The sequence below is a fragment of the Callionymus lyra genome, chromosome 13 (genome assembly GCF_982586985.1).
Source record: "Callionymus lyra chromosome 13, fCalLyr1.hap1.1, whole genome shotgun sequence".
Classification (NCBI taxonomy): domain Eukaryota; kingdom Metazoa; phylum Chordata; class Actinopteri; order Syngnathiformes; family Callionymidae; genus Callionymus; species Callionymus lyra.
This window is the reverse complement of record NC_141830.1, coordinates 1639829-1665285: the sequence shown is the minus strand read 5'-3', so window position 1 is coordinate 1665285 and position 25457 is coordinate 1639829. Positions and strand designations below refer to the sequence as shown.

The 25457-nt window shown below is 47.0% G+C and overlaps 2 protein-coding genes across 8 annotated transcripts in view; both read left to right on the top strand.

Annotated features, from left to right (window-relative positions):
* dcph1 (damage control phosphatase 1) overlaps nt 1-2661 on the top strand; it is a 32176-nt gene extending 29515 nt beyond the window's left edge. For 3 of the 4 annotated variants that reach the window (XM_087805928.1, XM_087805929.1, XM_087805927.1), the window contains exons 2-5: nt 21-126; nt 212-450; nt 837-1002; nt 1129-2661. In XM_087805928.1, coding sequence (XP_087662054.1) covers nt 299-450; nt 837-1002; nt 1129-1932 — 1122 coding nt within the window. In that variant the 5' untranslated portion in view covers nt 21-126; nt 212-298 and the 3' untranslated portion in view covers nt 1933-2661. Of the gene's footprint in view, nt 1-20; nt 140-211; nt 451-836; nt 1003-1128 lie in introns of those variants that run through there. The other variant, XM_087805931.1, reaches the window with a different exon arrangement.
* A 2319-nt stretch (nt 2662-4980) lies between these two features.
* Nucleotides 4981-23938, top strand: esr1 (estrogen receptor 1). 4 transcript variants are annotated; one of them, XM_087805923.1, is made up of 9 exons: nt 4981-5399; nt 5766-5974; nt 8889-9005; nt 13005-13174; nt 13238-13391; nt 17296-17434; nt 22076-22209; nt 22309-22492; nt 23424-23938. In XM_087805923.1, the coding sequence occupies exons 1-9, from the start codon at nt 5011-5013 to the stop codon at nt 23725-23727; spliced, it is 1800 nt and encodes a 599-aa protein (XP_087662049.1). In that variant the 5' UTR covers nt 4981-5010; the 3' UTR covers nt 23728-23938. The 4 variants fall into 4 exon arrangements, with proteins under 4 accessions (XP_087662049.1, XP_087662047.1, XP_087662048.1 ...); XM_087805921.1 differs by having other exon boundaries at nt 22076-22492; XM_087805922.1 differs by having other exon boundaries at nt 13005-13391.
* The last annotated feature ends 1519 nt before the right edge of the window (nt 23939-25457 follow it).

Here is a 25457-nt window from a genome sequence, read left to right as displayed (position 1 = left end):
TCTAACCATTTTCATTGTAGGTCTTTCGCTTACCTGACGTTGAAGGATCGACTTCCGACCATCTTGACACGAGTCATCGACACAATACATCGCAATAAACACAAGTTCTTCGAAGAACATGGAGAAGTCAGTATTTTAAGTCGGTATTTTAAGCTGGTTTTATCTGAACCTGGCTGCAACTCACTGACAATGTTTCTGTTTGACCCCCCAGGAAGGAATCCAAGCAGAGAAACAAACCATTTCTCTCTTGTCTAAACTCAGGAACGAGTTGCAAACAGACAAACCGATCGTGGACCTGATGGACGGCCTCGCGGACCGAGACGCCTGGAACCAGTACCTGCAGAGGCAGCAGGGATTACAGGGCGTCGAGGCCGTGAGCTGGTTTAAGTCTCCATGGCTGTACGTGGAGTGCTACATGTACAGGAGGATACAGGAGGCACTCTGGCTGAAGTGAGTCCACATTAAACGCAGTCTAAAGTGGCACCTGTCGAATGGCTTAATAACTTGGGATACATTCTGATAAGTGACCTTGTAAAGGTCCAGATTATCAAGAGACTAATAGACACATCAGTTTCCAACTTTGAAGGTAGAACTGGCCTGCAGTGGATGGTCATCATAGTAGTCAACTTGTAGGTTCCTTTTTAAAGTTCCAAGGAAGCTCCTATCAGTCACACACTCATGGTCCTTTGAAGGAAGTTTCTCGAAAAAGCTACGTGGTCTTGAGTCTTGAGTTTGATCGTCGCCTACATTGAAACACGTGTAAATGACCTTCTATGAAATGTAAAGGATACTTTAAAGATTCTGCAGGTGGTAATGGTTTCCTTCTCTGGGTTCAGTCCTCCCATCAGTGACTATGACGTCTTCAACGAGGGAAAGACTCAGAGCTTCTTCGAGTCCCAGCAGGCGGTGATGACTCTGTGCACACACTTTGAGAGCATCAACAAGAACGTTGACCAACTGTCTGAGGACCACGTGCAGGAGCATTTCTACAAACTACTGAAGGTGAGCAGCTTTTGAGTTCTCTTTAAACGTAACTTAATGTATTGAATTCATGTTTGTTATTTTATTAACTGATCCGTGTTTACATCTTTATGATGCAATGTCTGTGCTTGATCTGTTTGATTCAAGGTCTCTCTGTGGGGAAACAAGTGTGATCTGTCCATCTCTGCTGGGATGGACAACTCCCAGAAGACCAGTCCTGTCGAGGCTGTCCTCACCTTAGAACCGTTCATCTTGGTGGACGACTCCAGCATGCTGTGGTCCACGCTCGTCTCCGCCAGAACCAAGCGGTCGGGGAAAGCGTCTTCCGTCCGGGTGGACATTGTTCTGGACAACGCCGGCTTCGAGCTGGTGACTGACCTGGTGCTGGCCGACTTCCTGCTGACCTCGGGTCTCGCCGGTCAGGTCCACTTCCATGGGAAATCTGCCCCGTGGTTTGTCTCTGACGTGACGGCTCACGACTTCCAATGGACCATCAAGCAAGTCATGGCAGCCAATCACAAGTGGATGTCGAAGAGCGGCGTCCAGTGGCAGAAGTACGTGCGGGACGGCGTCTGGTCCTACCACGACCATCCTTTCTGGACCTTACCCCACGAGTTCTCCGACATGGAGGCCGACGCCGCCGACCTGTATGCCACGCTGCAGCGCAGTGACCTGGTGCTGTTTAAGGGGGATCTGAACTACAGGAAGCTGACCGGGGACAGGGAGTGGGATCCCACTGTTGAGTTTCAAGCTGCTTTAAGGGGGTTCGCTCCAGCGCCATTATGCAGTCTGAGGACTCTGAAGGCAAACGTTCAGGTCGGTCTGCAGCCCGGTCAAGCGGTGAAGCTGGGCGCTAAAGAACCCGACTGGATGACGAGCGGCAAGTACGGTGTCATTCAGTTCTGCCCTGAAGCCCCGTCCGTGAGTGCAGAGTCTGCCACCGAGCAGTGAGTCCAGCTTACATTTCCTCCAAGCCATAATGACAGTTATGTCCTCACTTTGAATGCACCTTCTTAGAAAGACTTTTCCGCCGCCTCCTGCCGAGATCTCATTACACGAACGCTTCCTCATTTTTCACTTTTTGTCAGGAGAATTGAAACCGAAAATTTGTTCAGCGCAGGGACTTTATTCACGGGGTTGGAAAAATGAGATTGCGTTTTTGCTTCAGTCGACTTCACTGCAGTGAATGAAGTCACAATGTTTACAGGCGAACAGGAGCGTGTGGTCCAGGAGGTCACACCCTGGTCCTCTGAGCCGTGACTGGGTCGTGCACCTGTCTTCCACCTCCATGTTCCACCTACTCTCAAGGTCATTATTCCATGTCTCTCTCTCTGGTCATCGTTAAAGTCGAGCTAATCTTCCAGTGCATGGATTGAACCTCAATGATCTGGACTTGCGTGTTAATGGGAAAAGAAAAAACGCATCATTGGCCTTAAGTATGAAATATCGTGGCTGCGGTCGGTGCGTCCATCCTTACCTGACGCTAACTGTCGCAGGAAGAGCCTGGTGAACCTTTTTATGATGAAATATGGTTGACGTTTCTTCTCGTTTACCTCCTGCTCTGCTCTTACTGTATTTGGATCACGTTTCATATCAAATTTGACAGTCTGGACGTCACAGACTTTCTCAGTGTTTCCTGGGAGTTGATGAAATAAAGAACTCGTTCACGCTCTTCCTTCATCTTTGATTCGTCTTTTATGAAGCGCAGCTACTGTCTTCTCATCGCCTTTTGTTTCAGAAATGTTTTTCAGAATCAGAATCAGAATCCCTTTATTGTCCCGCGAGGGGAAAAAATATTAAAAAGAAAAGAAAAAATCTAAATAGAATAGAAAATAAATCTGCACTATATTATATATTCACAATCATATTTACAAAAATAACAAGAAAGGTGCAGTTAGACGATTATCTGGCTGTGTTCTTATTGTGGACTCTGATGGCAGCAGGGAGGAAGGACCTGCAGTACCTCTCCCTCACACACCTGGGATGGAGCATCCTATCACTGATGGAGCTCCTCAATGCCCTCAGTGTGTGCTGGAGAGGGTGAGACAAGTTCCTCCTCATGGAGCCCAGCTTGCTCCGTATCCTCCTCCCAGTCACTTCCTCCACAGGATCCAGGGGGCGCCCTTCTTAATAAGGCTGTCCAGTTTAGCCCTATCCTTTGCTGTCATGCTGCTCCCCCAGCAGACCACACCGTTGAAGATGGCAGAGTTGTCCTCGTTTCAGAATATTTCTCTCTCGTTAGAACTCTTTCTATTTGTGAGTTTTTACTACCGACTTATTATTTGACTGAAATATAATTGTTCCTTCTTGAATTCACACACTTTATTTAGACTCGACCGATTAAAAATACCGCGTCACACTTGAAATGATGTATATTTCGTATTATTATTTTGAATATTTCTTATCTGATTTGTCCCGTTTTTGACAACTTGTCATGTTTTCCAAAAAATGTATTTAACTTTAAACTTCTCATTTAAAGATTCTCTATGAAGATACTTGACGGTCTTTGTCCCTCCATGTTGTCCTGGTCGTCCCAAGAACAAGAAGGAAGCTGAGAGGACACTCTGGAAAGTTCTCCGTCTAAAACGGAGTCAAAAACATTAAGGTGTATATTTGAGGGGTTACTATGGGCCGAGTCATCCAGATGTTCCAGATGTTTACTGTCCATCTTTAGACCGTCGTGGTCCAAGTGTGGTTTGTCTGCCGCTGCACTTGAACGCAGGTCAGGTTGGACTCGGAAGCCGTCAGAAGATGTATCTACGACAGTTATTAATCCCTTTTTGAAACGTATCCTTCTCTTTTCTTCCCAGATAAATGCTAAAAAAATACCTCTATCAAAGGCACTTGTATTCCACTTGACCTGACATCTTTTCAAATTGGTTCTTTTACTACGGAGGGAAGTTTCAAAGTGATAGAAGGTAAGAATCTCTGGCTCCAGTTTCTCTTGTTATAATGAATACTTATGAAGTCACGCATTTACAGACGAGGAAGAGAAATCCATATTTACGTTTGCCAAGTGATCATTACTTTTTAAATTAACTCATTTGCAATCTAGAAAAGAAAGATGTAATATATATATGTATATACTGTATATATACACAAGTAATGGATAATATTCTCTCTAAATTAATATTACAAGTTCAATAACTCTCCAAATATTGCACCTTATTTAATCTCTTTTAACTTTTCAACCTAAACTTGTGCGTCTTTGTTGATCAACCGCTTCTGAAACGAACCTTTTCCTGGAAAATCAGGCCGAGCGGGTAAATAAAAACGACCGTATTGTGATCCTTAAATCAATCTTTTCATCCCTCGTGTCGTCTCTGGGTCAAAGTGAACGACCTCCACCCCTCGCAACTGTTTTTCTGACCCAGAGACGACACAAGGGATACCACAAAAGCATTTATATTTGGGTCAGCCTGGGGTTAAATGTAGTTTTCAACCCAATTTTCCCAATTAAATGACAAAAAAATACATTATGTTCTTATTATTTCCTAATCATTCTATTTGTAGTTAACAATATTCTATATTTTCACGCGAGAATGTGTTTTATAAATCGAACCTAAACAAGCAGAAACCTCGAGTGATGATCTTTATAGCCGTGAAGTTACTGAAAACTCTTACCAAACATATTTTTGTGGCCGGAGCTGCTTGTGCAACAATTGGCTGCTGGAATCAGGTCTGACCTCCTCCTCTGTTTACCGTGTTATGGTGACCTGGTACTTAAACACACCGTCACTATCGATTTTGCTTTAAGTTGTTTATCCTTTTTCCTTTTTTTGGTTTCAACCTTCAAACCATCACGCCGGAGAGAAGAGAACGGCCGAGGATCCAGGATCAGCCACGGATTCATGTGCGAGAGGTGAGACCTTTCTGGTGGTTTTCTTTTTTTAAGGTGCGTCTCGAGTCGCTCAAGTGTCTTTATCTGGTTAAAGAAGAGTTTAGGGGAGTGAGGGGGGGGGAGAGAGAGAGAGTCGCTTCACTCCCCTCCCACTGAATCATGTTGGTTATCAGAGCTGCTGTGCTGTGATGTTGCTCAGGCAGAGCCCGGCAGGAAGCACTCGTGGACCAGCACTCACAGACCTGGAGACCCTCTCCCCACCTCGCCTCTCGCCTCCACCTCGCGGCCCCCTCATGTACCCCGAGGAGAGCCAGGGGTCCAGAGGGGTCGCCACCGTGGACTTCCTGGAAGGGACGTACGACTACAGTTCTCCGGTGCCGACCACTCTCTACGGGCACTCCACGCCCGGCTACTACGCCGCCCCGCCGGAGACCCACGGACCCCCCTCTGATGGCAGCCTTCAGTCTCTGGGCAGTGGACCCGCCAGTCCTCTTGTTTTTGTGCCCTCCAGCCCCCGACTCAGCCCCTTCATGCAGCCGCCGACTCATCATTACCTGGAGACCTCTTCAATCTATCGGTGAGTGTCGTTAGTTTCACGGATGTTCCTGTCAGTAAACACACTAAACTGATCCGCGGGTTTTCTTTCTAATGGTCACATTTTCCACTTTTACCGGTTCAGTGTTCAGTTGGTTTGAGTGGAGTGGCTTCCACGGCCACTATCTCCGTGGAAAGGATCAAGGTTTAGCCTGGTTTTCTAATGCCAGAGATTAAGGACTTTGTCAAAGACCTTGAGAAAGGAACAATACGAAAGAACAACAAAAGTCCAGATTGTTGGCAGCTCAGGTGTCAGAATCAGAGCTGGTGTGTGTGTGTGTGTGTGTGTGTGTGTGTGTGCGAGCTGCAGGACTGACAGGAGGCTGAAGTGTTTTTCAACGTCCTGCAGGTCCAGTGTGACGGCGGCTCAGCAGCAGCAGCAGGTCCGAGACGATCACTGTGTCAACGTCGCGGTGCCGTCCGAGGCCGGAGGGCCCGTCTTCGAGATGACCAAAGAGACGTACTTCTGCGCCGTGTGCAGCGACTACGCCTCCGGGTACCACTACGGGGTGTGGTCCTGCGAGGGGTGCAAGGCCTTCTTCAAGAGGAGCATCCAGGGTAAGGTCTCCTGAAAGAATAAACGCCATTCGATCCTGATTAAACCAAATGAATACACAACCATTCTGTGAAGAAATCAATCTTCTGACAGCCGTGGTCGGAACAGGAGTCTCCGTAACACAATCACACACTGGTGGAGACACACACTCGTGGAGACACACACTGGTGGAGACACACACTCGTGGAGACACACACTCGTGGAGACACACACTCGTGGAGACACACACTCGTGGAGACACACACTCCCGGAGACACACACTGGTGGAGACACACACTTGTGGAGACACACACTCCTGGAGACACACACTGGTGGAGACACACACTGGTGGAGACACACACTGGTGGAGACACACACTCGTGGAGACACACACTGGTGGAGACACACACTGGTGGAGACACACACTGGTGGAGACACACACTCGTGGAGACACACACTGGTGGAGAAACACACTCGTGGAGACACACACTCGTGGAGACACACACTCGTGGAGACACACACTCGTGGAGACACACACCGTTAGAGACACACACCGTTAGAGACACACACCGTTAGAGACACACACTGGTGGAGACACACACTCCTGGAGACACACACTGGTGGAGACACACACTCCTGGAGACACACACTCGTGGAGACACACACTCCTGGAGACACACACTCGTGGAGACACACACTCCTGGAGACACACACTCCTGGAGACACACACTCCTGGAGACACACACTCGTGGAGACACACACTCGTGGAGACACACACTGGTGGAGACACACACCGTTAGAGACACACACTGGTGGAGACACACACTGGTGGAGACACACACCGTTAGAGACACACACTCGTGGAGACACACACTCGTAGAGACACACACTGGTGGGTGGAGACACACACTGGTGGGTGGAGACACACACTGGTGGGTGGAGACACACACTGGTGGAGACACACACTCGTAGAGACACACACTCCTGGAGACACACACTCCTGGAGACACACACTGGTGGAGACACACACTCGTGGAGACACACACTCGTGGAGACACACACTGGTGGAGACACACACTGGTGGAGACACACACTCCTGGAGACACACACTGGTGGAGACACACACTCGTGGAGACACACACTGGTGGAGACACACACCGTTAGAGACACACACTGGTGGAGACACACACCGTTAGAGACACACACCGTTAGAGACACACACCGTTAGAGACACACACCGTTAGAGACACACACCGTTAGAGACACACACTCGTGGAGACACACACTCGTGGAGACACACACTCGTGGAGACACACACTCGTGGAGGCACACACTCGTGGAGACACACACTGGTGGAGACACACACTCGTGGAGACACACACTCGTGGAGACACACACTGGTGGAGACACACACTCGTGGAGACACACACTCGTGGAGACACACACTGGTGGAGACACACACTGGTGGAGACACACACTGGTGGAGACACACACTGGTGGAGACACACACTGGTGGAGACACACACTCGTGGAGACACACACCGTTAGAGACACACACTGGTGGAGACACACACTGGTGGAGACACACACCGTTAGAGACACACACTGGTGGAGACACACACTGGTGGAGACACACACCGTTAGAGACACACACTCGTGGAGACACACACTCGTAGAGACACACATTGGTGGGTGGAGACACACACTGGTGGGTGGAGACACACACTGGTGGGTGGAGACACACACTGGTGGAGACACACACTCGTAGAGACACACACTCCTGGAGACACACACTCCTGGAGACACACACTGGTGGAGACACACACTCGTGGAGACACACACTCGTGGAGACACACACTGGTGGAGACACACACTGGTGGAGACACACACTCCTGGAGACACACACTGGTGGAGACACACACTCGTGGAGACACACACTGGTGGAGACACACACCGTTAGAGACACACACTGGTGGAGACACACACCGTTAGAGACACACACCGTTAGAGACACACACCGTTAGAGACACACACCGTTAGAGACACACACTCGTGGAGACACACACTGGTAGAGACACACACTGGTGGAGACACACACTCCTGGAGACACACACCGTTAGAGACACACACCGGTGGAGACACACACTCGTGGAGACACACACTCCTGGAGACACACACTGGTGGAGACACACACTCCTGGAGACACACACCATTAGAGACACACACCGGTGGAGACACACACTCGTGGAGACACACACTCCTGGAGACACACACTCCTGGAGACACACACCGTTAGAGACACACACTCGTGGAGACACACACTCCTGGAGACACACATGACTTTAAAAATACTGTTTATTCCCCCAAAAGACATGTATTCACTAATATTAACAACAATGCATCAGTGAAATGATCTTCCTCTGATGACGACTCTCTGTCCAGTAAGATTCATGCATTTCAAGAGAACGTTGTTTACTTTGACCGACGACGACACAATATTCCGGACAATTCCTACGACGACCAGGACTGTGTCAGTTTTCCACGACGTGACGACCTTGAACCTTCTGTCCAGACGATAAAAAGCTCCGCAAGAAAGCAAACATGGCTCCTGAAAAACCTCATTACTCCGGTCCGCCTCATGAAGCTCGCTTTAGACCGCCGTCGCATGACTCACGAGATTCGAGATTAATGGAACAGAATATTTTCTCAACCTTGTTTACGTTCCTTCGCCTCATGGAGGTCCAGACCGGCAGCGGCAGAAGAACGTCGTCACCAAACCAACGCTCTCTCGGGCCCGCGACAAAAGACGAAGATCCCTAGGCTTTTAATTCCCTCCGGCTCGGATCAATCGAACCTGGGGATGCAATGTTCCTGCCTCTAAATAACCCCGATCCGGAGCGCGGGGTCTCCTAGTAACACGTGTCTTTTATTTTGTAGGTCACAATGACTACATGTGTCCTGCGACCAATCAGTGCACTATTGACAGGAACCGGAGGAAGAGCTGCCAGGCCTGTCGTCTCAGGAAGTGCTACGAGGTCGGGATGATGAAAGGAGGTAATAACGCATCGTCTCCCGTCTGTCTGTTTGTTTGTTTCCCCGCGGAATAAATCCGGCGTTATCTGCTATCACGGCGCGAACATAAGAGCCGGGAGATAAGCACGAGTCTCACTTCGACGCGACCTTGAAGTGTTTCCTCCAAAGGAGGAGGAACGACGGACGATTGTTTTCATTCTTTGGTGAATCACCAGGATCCTCGTCAAAGTGTGTGCAGCACAAAGTTCAGGGTTGCTAAGGGATGCTTGGTTGACGGGAGCGCGCGCAGACCCCTGCCAAGCATTCCTACCTTTTTGAAGCATTTGAAAAGATCATCGACGTGCGCTCAAGTGATCCTCAACACAAACCTCGTGGTAGGAGATGAGCTGATGATGTAGCTCATCACCACAGAGAGGGAAGCCACCTTCAAAAGATTCCCGGATCCAGATGGTCATTTGGAAAAACGCTAAAATGCAACCGTCTCGGAAACAAAATCAGAATCTTGTTTATTGACCGTACTCTTGCATCATCTTGCAAAAGATCAACATCAGTTTTTGAGCTATTTTGCGAACAGACAGATTCATATGATGTACTTTGTTGAGGTTATAGTGAAGTTTTGCTTTTTAAATTACAACACTCAACCAGGTCTACGTAAAGACCGCAGTCGTAAGGTTCTTCTGTCTCAACCAGGTCTACGTAAAGACCGCAGTCGTAAGGTTCTTCTGTCTCAACCAGGTCTACGTAAAGACCGCAGTCGTAAGGTTCTTCCGTCTCAACCAGGTCTACGTAAAGACCGCAGTCGTAAAGTTCTTCCGTCTCAACCAGGTCTACGTAAAGACCGCAGTCGTAAAGTTCTTCTGTCTCAACCAGGTCTACGTAAAGACCGCAGTCGTAAAGTTCTTCCGTCTCAACCAGGTCTACGTAAAGACCGCAGTCGTAAAGTTCTTCCGTCTCAACCAGGTCTACGTAAAGACAGCAGTCGTAAAGTTCTTCCGTCTCAACCAGGTCTACGTAAAGACCGCAGTCGTAAAGTTCTTCCGTCTCAACCAGGTCTACGTAAAGACCGCAGTCGTAAGGTTCTTCTGTCTCAACCAGGTCTACGTAAAGACCGCAGTCGCAAAGTTCTTCCGTCTCAACCAGGTCTACGTAAAGAGCGCAGTCGTAAAGTTCTTCCGTCTCAACCAGGTCTACGTAAAGACCGCAGTCGTAAAGTTCTTCCGTCTCAACCTGGTCTACGTAAAGACCGCAGTCGTAAAGTTCTTCCGTCTCAACCAGGTCTACGTAAAGACCGCAGTCGCAAAGTTCTTCCGTCTCAACCAGGTCTACGTAAAGAGCGCAGTCGTAAAGTTCTTCCGTCTCAACCAGGTCTACGTAAAGACCGCAGTCGTAAAGTTCTTCCGTCTCAACCAGGTCTACGTAAAGACCGCAGTCGTAAAGTTCTTCCGTCTCAACCAGGTCTACGTAAAGACCGCAGTCGTAAAGTTCTTCCGTCTCAACCAGGTCTACGTAAAGACCGCAGTCGTAAAGTTCTTCCGTCTCAACCAGGTCTACGTAAAGACCGCAGTCGTAAAGTTCTTCCGTCTCAACCAGGTCTACGTAAAGACCGCAGTCGTAAAGTTCTTCCGTCTCAACCAGGTCTACGTAAAGACCGCAGTCGTAAAGTTCTTCTGTCTCAACCAGGTCTACGTAAAGAGCGCAGTCGTAAAGTTCTTCCGTCTCAACCAGGTCTACGTAAAGACTTCAGTAGTAAAGTTCTTCTGTCTCAACCAGGTCTACGTAAAGACCGCAGTCGTAAAGTTCTTCTGTCTCAACCAGGTCTACATAAAGAGCGCAGTCGTAAAGTTCTTCTGTCTCAACCAGGTCTACGTAAAGACCGCAGTCGTAAAGTTCTTCCGTCTCAACCAGGTCTACGTAAAGACCGCAGTCGTAAAGTTCTTCCGTCTCAACCAGGTCTACGTAAAGACCGCAGTCGTAAAGTTCTTCCGTCTCAACCAGGTCTACGTAAAGACCGCAGTCGTAAAGTTCTTCCGTCTCAACCAGGTCTACGTAAAGACCGCAGTCGTAAAGTTCTTCCGTCTCAACCAGGTCTACGTAAAGACCGCAGTCGTAAAGTTCTTCCGTCTCAACCAGGTCTACGTAAAGACCGCAGTCGTAAGGTTCTTCTGTCTCAACCAGGTCTACGTAAAGACCGCAGTCGCAAAGTTCTTCCGTCTCAACCAGGTCTACGTAAAGACCGCAGTCGTAAAGTTCTTCTGTCTCAACCAGGTCTAGGTAAAGAACGCAGTCGTAAAGTTCTTCTGTCTCAACCAGGTCTACGTAAAGACCGTAGTCGTAAGGTTCTTCTGTCTCAACCAGGTCTACGTAAAGACCGCAGTCGTAAAGTTCTTCTGTCTCAACCAGGTCTACGTAAAGACCGCAGTCGTAAAGTTCTTCTGTCTCAACCAGGTCTACGTAAAGACCGCAGTCGTAAAGTTCTTCCGTCTCAACCAGGTCTACGTAAAGACCGCAGTCGTAAGGTTCTTCTGTCTCAACCAGGTGTACGTAAAGACCGCAGTCGTAAAGTTCTTCCGTCTCAACCAGGTCTACGTAAAGACCGCAGTCGTAAAGTTCTTCCGTCTCAACCAGGTCTACGTAAAGACCGCAGTCGTAAAGTTCTTCTGTCTCAACCAGGTCTACGTAAAGACCGCAGTCGTAAAGTTCTTCTGTCTCAACCAGGTCTACGTAAAGACCGCAGTCGTAAAGTTCTTCTGTCTCAACCAGGTCTACGTAAAGACCGCAGTCGTAAAGTTCTTCTGTCTCAACCAGGTCTACGTAAAGACCGCAGTCGTAAAGTTCTTCTGTCTCAACCAGGTCTACGTAAAGACCGCAGTCGTAAAGTTCTTCTGTCTCAACCAGGTCTACGTAAAGACCGCAGTCGTAAAGTTCTTCTGTCTCAACCAGGTCTAGGTAAAGAACGCAGTCGTAAAGTTCTTCTGTCTCAACCAGGTCTACGTAAAGACCGCAGTCGTAAAGTTCTTCTGTCTCAACCAGGTCTACGTAAAGACCGCAGTCGTAAAGTTCTTCTGTCTCAACCAGGTCTACGTAAATACCGCAGTCGTAAAGTTCTTCCGTCTCAACCAGGTCTACGTAAAGACCGCAGTCGTAAGGTTCTTCTGTCTCAACCAGGTGTACGTAAAGACCGCAGTCGTAAAGTTCTTCCGTCTCAACCAGGTCTACGTAAAGACCGCAGTCGTAAAGTTCTTCCGTCTCAACCAGGTCTACGTAAAGACCGCAGTCGTAAAGTTCTTCTGTCTCAACCAGGTCTACGTAAAGACCGCAGTCGTAAAGTTCTTCTGTCTCAACCAGGTCTAGGTAAAGAACGCAGTCGTAAAGTTCTTCTGTCTCAACCAGGTCTACGTAAAGACCGTAGTCGTAAGGTTCTTCTGTCTCAACCAGGTCTACGTAAAGACCGCAGTCGTAAAGTTCTTCAGTCTCAACCAGGTCTACGTAAAGACCGCAGTCGTAAAGTTCTTCTGTCTCAACCAGGTCTACGTAAAGACCGCAGTCGTAAAGTTCTTCCGTCTCAACCAGGTCTACGTAAAGACCGCAGTCGTAAGGTTCTTCTGTCTCAACCAGGTGTACGTAAAGACCGCAGTCGTAAAGTTCTTCCGTCTCAACCAGGTCTACGTAAAGACCGCAGTCGTAAAGTTCTTCCGTCTCAACCAGGTCTACGTAAAGACCGCAGTCGTGAAGTTCTTCTGTCTCAACCAGGTCTACGTAAAGACCGCAGTCGTAAAGTTCTTCTGTCTCAACCAGGTCTACGTAAAGACCGCAGTCATAAAGTTCTTCTGTCTCAACCAGGTCTACGTAAAGACCGCAGTCGTAAAGTTCTTCTGTCTCAACCAGGTCTACGTAAAGACCGCAGTCGTAAAGTTATTCTGTCTCAACCAGTTCTACGTAAAGACCGCAGTCGTAAAGTTCTTCTGTCTCAACCAGGTCTACGTAAAGACCGCAGTCGTAAAGTTCTTCTGTCTCAACCAGGTCTACGTAAAGACCGCAGTCGTGTGATGCGGCGAGAGAAGCGTAAGAACTGCACCAGCAGCAAGGCCACCAAAGAGCTGCAGCAGAGGACCGTACACTGCCAGGACGGGAGGAGGTTCGGCAGCAGTCCCGGAGGAAGGTCCTCTCTGAGCGACATCTCTCCTGAGCAGGTGAAGACCTTCCCTGAGACCCTCACGATCAACACAGTACCAACATCTTTGGACCCGTCTCAGGTTCTCCTGGTGCTCCAGGGAGCAGAGCCTCCCATCCTGTGCTCCCGCCAGAAGCTGATCCCACCGTACACCGAGGTCTCCATGATGACGCTGCTCACCAGCATGGCTGACAAGGAGCTGGTCCACATGATCGCCTGGGCCAAGAAGCTGCCAGGTTCGACCCATGACTCCCTCTTTGCTGCTGCTAGAAGAATATTTGATGTTGAAGACTTTCAGGAGCAAACACCTGTCAGTGGAGGTGACATGATATACAAGTACTGGACAATACTACACATATATACTTGTTACTACACTATCACAACACCAGAGTCAAGTACTGGACAATACTACACATATATACTTGTTACTACTCTATCACAACACCAGAGTCAAGTACTGGACAATACTACACATATATCCTTGTTACTACACTATCACAACACCAGAGTCAAGTACTGGACAATACTACACATATATACTTGTTACTACACTATCACAACACCAGAGTCAAGTACTGGACAATACTACACATATATACTTGTTACTACTCTATCACAACACCAGAGTCAAGTACTGGACATTACTACACATATATACTTGTTACTACACTATCACAACACCAGAGTCAAGTACTGGACAATACTACACATATATACTTGTTACTACACTATCACAACACCAGAGTCAAGTACTGGACAACACTACACATATATACTTGTTACTACACTATCACAACACCAGAGTCAAGTACTGGACAATACTACACATATATCCTTGTTATCACACTATCACAACACCAGAGTCAAGTACTGGGCAATACTACACATATATACTTGTTACTACTCTATCACAACACCAGAGTCAAGTACTGGACAATACTACACATATATCCTTGTTACTACACTATCACAACACCAGAGTCAAGTACTGGACAATACTACACATATATACTTGTTACTACACTATCACAACACCAGAGTCAAGTACTGGACAATACTACACATGTATACTTGTTACTACACTATCACAACACCAGAGTCAAGTACTGGACAATACTACACATATATACTTGTTACTACACTATCACAACACCAGAGTCAAGTACTGGACAATACTACACATATATACTTGTTACTACACTATCACAACACCAGAGTCAAGTACTGGACAATACTACACATATATACTTGTTACTACACTATCACAACACCAGAGTCAAGTACTGGACAATACTACACATATATACTTGTTACTACACTATCACAACACCAGAGTCAAGTACTGGACAATACTACACATATATACTTGTTACTACACTATCACAACACCAGAGTCAAGTACTGGACAATACTACACATATATACTTGTTACTACACTATCACAACACCAGAGTCAAGTACTGGACAATACTACACATGTATACTTGTTACTACACTATCACAACACCAGAGTCAAGTACTGGACAATACTACACATATATACTTGTTACTACACTATCACAACACCAGAGTCAAGTACTGGACAATACTACACATATATACTTGTTACTACACTATCACAACACCAGAGTCAAGTACTGGACAATACTACACATATATACTTGTTACTACACTATCACAACACCAGAGTCAAGTACTGGACAATACTACTCATATATACTTGTTACTACACTATCACAACACCAGAGTCAAGTACTGGACAATACTACACATATATACTTGTTACTACACTATCACAACACCAGAGTCAAGTACTGGACAATACTACACATATATACTTGTTACTACACTATCACAACACCAGAGTCAAGTACTGGACAATACTACACATATATACTTGTTACTACACTATCACAACACCAGAGTCAAGTACTGGACAATACTACACATATATACTTGTTACTACACTATCACAACACCAGAGTCAAGTACTGGACAATACTACACATGTATACTTGTTACTACACTATCACAACACCAGAGTCAAGTACTGGACAATACTACACATATATACTTGTTACTACACTATCACAACACCAGAGTCAAGTACTGGACAATACTACACATATATACTTGTTACTACACTATCACAACACCAGAGTCAAGTACTGGACAATACTACACATATATACTTGTTACTACACTATCACAACACCAGAGTCAAGTACTGGACAATACTACACATATATACTTGTTACTACACTATCACAACACCAGAGTCAAGTACTGGACAATACTACACATATATACTTGTTACTACACTATGACAACACCAGAGTCAAGTACTGGACAATACTACACATATATACTTGTTACTACACTATCACAACACCAGAGTCAAGTACTGGACAATACTACACATATATACTTGTTACTACACTATCACAACACCAGAGTCAAGTACTGGACAACACTACACATATATACTTGTTACTACACTATCACAACACCAGAGTCAAGTACTGGACAATACTACACATATATACTTGTTACTACACTATCACAACACCAGAGTCAAGTACTGGACAATACTACACATATATACTTGTTACTACACTATCACAACACCAGAGTCAAGTACTGGACAATACTACACATATATACTTGTTACTACACTATCACAACACCAGAGTCAAGTACTGGACAATACTACTCATATATACTTGTTACTACACTATCACAACACCAGAGTCAAGTACTGGACAATACTACACATATATACTTGTTACTACACTATCACAACACCAGAGTCAAGTACTGGACAATACTACACATATATACTTGTTACTACACTATCACAACACCAGAGTCAAGTACTGGACAATACTACACATATATACTTGTTACTACACTATCACAACACCAGAGTCAAGTACTGGACAACACTACACATATATACTTGTTACTACACTATCACAACACCAGAGTCAAGTACTGGACAATACTACACATATATACTTGTTACTACACTATCACAACACCAGAGTCAAGTACTGGACAATACTACACATATATACTTGTTACTACACTATCACAACACCAGAGTCAAGTACTGGACAATACTACACATATATACTTGTTACTACACTATCACAACACCAGAGTCAAGTACTGGACAATACTACACATGTATACTTGTTACTACACTATCACAACACCAGAGTCAAGTACTGGACAATACTACACATATATACTTGTTACTACACTATCACAACACCAGAGTCAAGTACTGGACAATACTACACATATATACTTGTTACTACACTATCACAACACCAGAGTCAAGTACTGGACAATACTACACATATATACTTGTTACTACACTATCACAACACCAGAGTCAAGTACTGGACAATACTACACATATATACTTGTTACTACACTATCACAACACCAGAGTCAAGTACTGGACAATACTACACATATATACTTGTTACTACACTATCACAACACCAGAGTCAAGTACTGGACAATACTACACATATATACTTGTTACTACACTATCACAACACCAGAGTCAAGTACTGGACAATACTACACATATATACTTGTTACTACACTATCACAACACCAGAGTCAAGTACTGGACAATACTACACATATATACTTGTTACTACACTATCACAACACCAGAGTCAAGTACTGGACAATACTACACAAATATACTTGTTACTACACTATCACTGTATATCACTATATATTGTATTGTTATGATTTCACTGCAGATTGTTGCAAATAAACCCACCACACACACACACACACACACACACACACACACACACACACACACACACACACACACACACACACCATTACAGTGGTAGTAATCACCCTCATCATGTTGTCATGATGTTGCTCCAGACCTTCGTTCCTTGAATCTTGAAAGAGCCAGGATTTGGTGTTTGCTGTAGAGTCAAGTTGTTAATGTGCTAAGATGTTCGATGAAGCTTGACGTGGTCTACAGACGACCAGGATCTTGTTGATCACAACTTTTTCTGAGGAACCACGACAGAGAGTCTCAGAGAGGGTGATGTTCCTCCTCACCTCCTCCTCTCATCCCTCCATCCTTCTCTCCTCCAGGTTTCCTCCAGCTCTCGCTCCACGACCAGGTCCAGCTGCTGGAGAGCTCCTGGCTGGAGGTCCTGATGATCGGCCTGGTCTGGAGGTCCATCCACTGTCCCGGCAAACTCATCTTCGCCCAGGACCTCATCCTGGACCGGTACGACAACACGTCTCACCCTCGCACCTCAAGAGTGACACATCAGTAGATCTTCATCTCGCACACACACACACACACACCCGCCATTGTGCGCCACACGCGTGTGACTAATCACATGTTCCCCGCGGAGACGACACGCAGCAGATTGAATCGAAGCCTGAATGTGGAGAATGATGGGAAATGAATAACGATGGAGAGAAGGTGAGGACGGAGGAGAAAACAAGAGGTGGAGACGCTTCACAGGCACAGTCTGTTCCTCCTGCTCGAGTAAACAACCGTGTTCCAGACACATGTGTCTCTGATGGTTTGATGGAGTCGCATTATCTGCATTATCTCCAGATCACTCATCCGTCTGCATCCGACATTATCTCACTTTCATCTGCACTCCTTCATCCGTCTGCATCCGACATTATCTCACTTTCATCTGCACTCCTTCATCTGTCTGCATCCCACATTATCTCCCTTTCATGTGCACTCCTTCATCCGTCTGCATCCGACATTATCTCACTTTCATGTGCACTCCTTCATCCGTCTGCATCCAACATTATCTCACTTTCATCTGCTCTCCTTCATCCGTCTGCATCCAACAATATCTCACTTTCATCTGCACTCCTTCATCTGTCTGCATCCGACATTATCTCACTTTCATGTGCACTGCTTCATCATCCATCACTCCTTCATCAGTCTGCATCCAACATATTCTCACTTTCATCAGCCATCATTCATCCATCTGCATCCAACATTATCTCACTTTCATCTGCACTCCTTCATCCGTCTGCATCCGACATTATCTCACTTTACCCTTTGTTTGGAACCCCTACTGTCTCTGAGCCCCTCTCCTCCTCTTGGTCTTCCTTCACTGCTGTATCTTTGGCTTATATTTCATCACTAGTGAACAAGATGAAACCCTCCTCTTGCTCAGATGACGTCCTTCCTTGTAGTCTTTTTATCAAAGTATTTGATGTAATTGGCCCCTGGGTTAACAATACGGTAAACCACTCCCTTTCCACAGGGGTTTTTAATGCATTTAAACATGCCATTGTGGAGCCTCTGCTCAAAAAACCAGGCTTTGACCCTACTGACCTCAGTCATTTCAGGCCTATTTCTAAGCTCCCTTTCTTGTCCAAGATCTTGGAGAAGGTGGTGTCTGAGCAGCTGTCTTTGTTCCTGGATCAGAGCGACATCCATGAGAAGTTTCAGTCTGGCTTCCGTAAACATCACTCTACAGAGACAGCTTTACTGAAAGTATCCAGTGACATCATGATGTCGGCTGCCTCGGGTAAATTCACTGTTCTGGTTCTCTTGGATCTGTCCTCAGCCTTTGACACAGTTGATCACCAGATCCTGCTGAGAAGACTGAGGGATGAAGACTGTCTGGGTCTGTGTTACAGATCTGCCAATCAAATGAGGTCTGAATCTGTTGTGTGGAGTCCCTCAAGGTTACAACTGAGCCCCAGAGGCTGAACTTAGTCAATTGTTTGCTAGAAATCAAACAATGAGTGAAAACACTTTGAAGCTAAATGTGGACAAAACTGAAACACTGGTGATTGCTCCTGATGATAAGATTCCAGGGTTGAGTCAGTACTTGAGTGACTTAGGTCAGTCTGTCAAACTGAGCCTGAGAAACCTGGGTGTTGTATTTGATAAAGACATGTCTCTTGTTCAACACTGAAGAAAACTGACCAGAAACTGTTTCCTTCAACTGAGAAAAATCTTAGGAAAATTTTGTCGGAACATGATCTGGATCTATAGAAGTAGATCATATAGAAGTAGATCATATAGAAAAAGGTCATATGGTAGTGGGTCATATGGAAGTGGATCATATGGAAGTGGATCATATGGTAAGTAGATTGTTTTTATTTATTTATTTATTTTCAGTTTGCCCATTTCTGTTGTGATCTTCCCCAGCAGTTCATGTAAATCCCCCCTGAACAAAAAATGTTGCTGTCATCTGCAAATGGAAAACTTTTAATATTTTTGAAACTGACATGTCATTCATGTACAGTAAAAACAATTTCGTATCACTGGTGTCACTGATGTCATTGATTAATAGACGCTCACTGGATAGTTTTCACTATCATTGGTGACTATGTTATGAAGGTGGAACAATGGGATGTGTTTCTACTAGGTCTGGTGATTTTGGGATGTAAACCCATGCTGTGCATTGTATTGATGAATTCTTCCGTCATTTTGTGCTCATTTGGATTAAGCAGATCAATATTTAAGTCACCATCAATGTCCCTGATCACCAGAACTTGTTCCGGTGTCAGTTTGATGAACACTTGACAGTTGACGGTTTGTCATCTGGGGCAGAGGGTGTGACGCCTCAATGTTGTTTACGTCCATGACGGTGCATTTGGATTGTAAGAAGTTTGTCGCATGTGGCTCTACGGAGCTGACGTCCCGCCCACAGGCTCCTCCTCGGCGAATCAACTGGGTTTGATATGGAGTCGGGTGTCAATGACGTCATTGACACAGGTGTACTGGCACATGTGTTCCTTGACGTTCTTTATGCCGAGCGCCTTCTCCTCCTCCACCATATCGACGATTCATTTCGGCTGCTGTTCAACAACAGATAAGTCCAGACTCCTCTTGATATCGTCGTCCTCGTTGACTGTCAGTACCTTCTTCGGTCCTGTACTGACTTAGACGCTGTCTTTAGCCGCAGTGCTAGCTGACGCTAACAGCCACGTGCGACGATCCCGGAAAAGCTTGTCCTGTGATCTCCTCCATTGAGTCGATTAATGCTAGTGATTTTGGGCTGTTTGCTCTAAATCCATACTGGCTGTTGATCTGTTGTTGAAAAGTTTTCAATCACATGGAAGTGGATCACATGGAGGTCGATCAAACAGAAGTCGATCACACAGAAGTGGATCACATGGAAGTCGATCAAACAGAAGTCGATCACACAGAGGTGGATCGCATGGAAGTGGATTCCACGGAAGTGGATCACATGGAAGTGGATCACAAGTCGCATGCCAGTGGTTTGCATGCCGGCTGATCACATATCAGTGGTTCGCGTGCCAATGTATCGCATGCCAAGAGATCCCATGCCAGCGGTTCGCATATCAGTGGTTCGCGTGCCAACGACCCGCGTGTCGGATGATCACGTGCCAGCGACCCCCGTGTCGGATGATCACGTGCCAACGACCCCCGTGTCGGATGATCACGTGCCAGCGACCCCCGTGTCGGATGATCACGTGCCAGCGACCCCCGTGTCGGATGATCACGTGCCAGCGACCCCCGTGTCGGATGATCACGTGCCAGCGTATCGCGTGTCGGATGATCATGTGCCAGCGTATCGCGTGTCGGATGATCACGTGCCAGCGTATCGCGTGTCGGATGATCATGTGCCAAAGGATCACTCTTAATAAAAGTTTCTGATTAAATTCAATAATTTGTGTTTTTGAATTTGAATTCAAGTGGTTCGTATATCGGTGGTTCGCATGCCAACAGATCCATGCCAACGGATCCCATGCCGTCTGATCGTATATCGGTGGTTCACATGCCAACAGATCCATGCCAACGGATCCCATGCCGTCTGATCGTATATCGGTGGTTCACATGCCAACAGATCCATGCCAACGGATCCCATGCCGTCTGATCGTATATCGGTGGTTCACATGCCAACAGATCCATGCCAACGGATCCCATGCCGTCTGATCGTATATCGGTGGTTCACATGCCAACAGATCCATGCCAACGGATCCCATGCCGTCTGATCGTATATCGGTGGTTCACATGCCAACAGATCCATACCAACGGATCCCATGCCGTCTGATCGCATATCGGTGGTTCACATGCCAACAGATCCATACCAACGGATCCCATGCCGTCTGATCGTATATCGGTGGTTCACATGCCAACAGATCCATACCAACGGATCCCATGCCGTCTGATCGTATATCGGTGGTTCACATGCCAACAGATCCATACCAACGGATCCCATGCCGTCTGATCGTATATCGGTGGTTCGCATGCCAACAGATCCATGCCAACGGATCCCATGCCGTCTGATCGTATATCGGTGGTTCACATGCCAACAGATCCATGCCAACGGATCCCATGCCGTCTGATCGTATATCGGTGGTTCACATGCCAACAGATCCATACCAACGGATCCCATGCCGTCTGATCGTATATCGGTGGTTCACATGCCAACAGATCCATGCCAACGGATCCCATGCCGTCTGATCGCATATCGGTGGTTCACATGCCAACAGATCCATACCAACGGATCCCATGCCGTCTGATCGCATATCGGTGGTTCACATGCCAACAGATCCATACCAACGGATCCCATGCCGTCTGATCGCATATCGGTGGTTCACATGCCAACAGATCCATGCCAACGGATCCCATGCCGTCTGATCGTATATCGGTGGTTCACATGCCAACAGATCCATACCAACGGATCCCATGCCGTCTGATCGTATATCGGTGGTTCACATGCCAACAGATCCATGCCAACGGATCCAATGCCGTCTGATCGCATATCGGTGGTTCACATGCCAACAGATCCATGCCAACGGATCCCATGCCGTCTGATCGCATATCGGTGGTTCACATGCCAACAGATCCATGCCAATGTGTGTGTGTGTGTGTGTGTGTGTGTGTGTGTGTGTGTGTGTGTGTGTGCAGGAGCGAGGGCGACTGCGTGGAAGGCATGGCTGAGATCTTCGACATGCTGCTCGCCACCACCTCCAGGTTCCGGACGCTGAAGCTGAAGCCGGAAGAGTTCGTGTGTCTCAAGGCCATCGTCCTGCTCAACTCTGGTGAGTTGTGGTCTGAAGCTCCGCCCACATGTGGTTGCCGTGACGACGTGACGCCGCAGGAGGACCAGGAGTTTGAACCTGTTCTCCTCCGACCCTCAGGAGCCTTCGCCTTCTGCACCGGCACCATGGAGCCGCTGCACGACTGCGGCGCCGTGCAGCGCATGCTGGACACCATCACCGACGCCCTCATCCACCACATCAGCCAATCAGGAGGCTCCGCCCAGCAGCAGGCCCGACGCCAGGCGCAGCTGCTGCTGCTGCTGTCGCACATCCGGCACATGAGGTGACCTTTGACCTCCGGCCTCCACCACACACCTTGAGATACAACACAGTTTCTTCCCGTGATTCCGAGGGAACTTGAACGCATCACGTCTGATGAACCTCGTGATGTTTAGAGTAAAACTTACGTGTTCTTCATAGTCACGTTTTAGCTCGTGTTTTATTACACTTGAAGTATTTTAATATCATTAAATATACTCTTCAGTACATTTTTATATACTTTGAGTACATTTCAATATACTTTAAGTACATTATTATATACGTTGAGTACATTTCAATATACTGTAAGTTTATTTAATATACTCGAAGTATATTTTATATACTTTGAGTACATTTCAATATACTTTAAGTACATTATTATATACGTTGAGTACATTTCAATATACTGTAAGTTTATTTAATATACTCTAAGTATATTTTATATACTTTGAGTACATTTCAATATACTCTAAGTACATTTCAATATACTTTAAGTACATTTTTATTTACTTTGAGAAATGTACTTAAAGTATATAAAAATGTACTTAAAGTATATTGAAATGTACTTAAAGTTTATTGAAATGTACTTAGAGTATATTGAAATGTACTCAAAGTAAATTTCAATATACTTTAAGTACATTTTTATATACTTTGAGTACGTTTCAATATACTGTAAGTTTATTTAATATACTCTAAGTACATTTTTATTTACTTTGAGAAATGTACTTAAAGTATATAAAAATGTACTTACAATATATTGAAATGTACTTACAATATATTGAAATGTACCTAAAGTATGTTGAAATGTACTTACAGTATATTGAAATGTACTTAAAGTATGTTGAAATGTACTTACAGTATATTGAAATGTACTTAAAGTATATTGAAATGTACTTACAGTATGTTGAAATGTACTTACAGTGTACACGTGAGTACTAAGTGTGTTCTCTGCGCAGCAACAAGGGTATGGAGCATCTCTACAGCATGAAGTGCAAGAACAAGGTTCCTCTCTACGACCTGCTGCTGGAGATGCTGGACGCTCACCACCTTCACCGGCCGGTCAGACCCACGGACTCGTGGAGCGACGGAGACGCCGCCTCGTCTTCAGCCGCTCAGCGCAGCAGCAGCAGCAGCAGCAGCAGCAGCAGCAGCAGTGGGGGCGTCTCTGCCGGGAGCCCGGGTCACGAGAGCCTCAGCAGGTCCACAGCAGGTCCACGAGTCCTGCAGTTCGGCGCCGCTCACTGCAAACACGTCCTGTGAGTCCGACGGAGGTCGTCGTGTTCATACGTCAGTCAGCGTCTCAACCTTTGCACTGAAACAACTGAATCGAGCGGCACTTGTTCATCGACCTGTGAGTGAAACGTGAACCATCGTGACCCTCGACCTTTGACCCAAGTGCACTTCCTGTTTCGTCGGCTGAGACTTAATGTTTTGTCTTTCGTGCCTCAACATTAAAGGTACATCGATGTGATCGACATGTTCTGTCCACAAACTGCTGTCACTGCTTCCTCCTCCACCTCCCGCTTCCTCCTCTACTGCCTGCTTCCTCCTCTACTGCCTGCTTCCTCCTCTACTGCCTGCTTCCTCCTCTACTGCCTGCTTCCTCCTCCACCTCCCGCTTCCTCCTCTACTGCCTGCTTCCTCCTCTACTGCCTGCTTCCTCCTCTACTGCCTGCTTCCTCCTCCACCTCCCGCTTCCTCCTCTACTGCCTGCTTCCTCCTCTACTGCCTGCTTCCTCCTCTACTGCCTGCTTTCTCCTCTACTGCCTGCTTCCTCCTCCACCTCCCGCTTCCTCCTCTACTGCCTGCTTCCTCCTCTACTGCCTGCTTCCTCCTCTACTGCCTGCTTCCTCCTCTACTGCCTGCTTCCTCCTCCACCTCCCGCTTCCTCCTCTACTGCCTGCTTCCTCCTCTACTGCCTGCTTCCTCCTCTACTGCCTGCTTCCTCCTCTACTGCCTGCTTCCTCCTCCACCTCCCGCTTCCTCCTCTACTTCCTGCTTCCTCCTCTACTGCCTGCTTCTTCCTCTACTGCCTGCTTCCTCCTTCCTCCTCTACTGCCTGCTTCCTCCTCTACTGCCTGCTTCCTCCTCCACCTCCCGCTTCCTCCTCTACTTCCAGCTTCCTCCTCTACTGCCTGCTTCCTCCTCTACGGCATGCTTCCTCCTCTACTGCCTGCTTCCTCCTCTACTGCCTGCTTCCTCCTCTACTGCCTGCTTCCTCCTCTACTTCCTGCTTCGTCCTCTACTTCCTGCTCCCTCCTCCACCTCCCGCTTCCTCCTCTACCTCCCGCATTCCTCCTCCACCTCCTGCTTCCTCCTCCACCTCCCGCTTCCTCCTCTACTTCCTGCTTCCTCCTCCACCTCCCAATTCCTCCTCTACTGCCCGCTTCCTCCTCTACTGCCTGCTTCCTCCTTTACTGTCAGCTTCCTCCTCTACTGCCTGCTTCCTCCTCCACCTCGCAATTCCTCCTCTACTGCCCGCTTCCTCCTCTACTTCCTGCTTCCTCCTCCACCTCCCGCTTCCTCCTCTACTTCCTGCTTCCTCCTTTACGGTTAGCTTCCTCCTCTACTGCCTGCTTCCTCCTCCACCTCCCAATTCCTCCTCTACTGCCCGCTTCCTCCTCTACTTCCTGCTCCCTCCTCCACCTCCCGCTTCCTCCTCTACCTCCTGCTTCCTCCTCTACATCCTGCTTCCTCCTCCACCTCACGCTTCCTCCTCTACTTCCTGCTTCCTCCTTCCGCTTCCTCCTCCAACTCCCGCTTCCTCCTCTACTTCCTGCTTGCTCCTCTACTTCCTGCTTCCTACTCCACCTCCCTCCTCTACTTCCTGCTTCCTCCTCCACCTCCCGCTTCCTCCTCTACTTCCTGCTTCCTCCTTTACTGTCAGCTTCCTCCTCTACTTCCTGCTTCCTACTCCACCTCCCGCTTCCTCCTCTACTTCCTGCTTCCTCCTCCATCTCCCTCTTCCTCCTCCATCTCCCTCTTCCTCC

Coding starts and splice junctions, on each gene's coding strand:
- esr1 (XM_087805920.1), top strand. CDS start 5,011: ATGTTGCTCAGGCAGAGCCCGGCAGGAAGCACTCGTGGACCAGCACTC. Junction 5,975..8,888: donor CTTCAAGAGGAGCATCCAGG/GTAAGGTCTCCT, acceptor TTTATTTTGTAG/GTCACAATGACTACATGTGT. Junction 9,006..13,004: donor GGTCGGGATGATGAAAGGAG/GTAATAACGCAT, acceptor TGTCTCAACCAG/GTCTACGTAAAGACCGCAGT.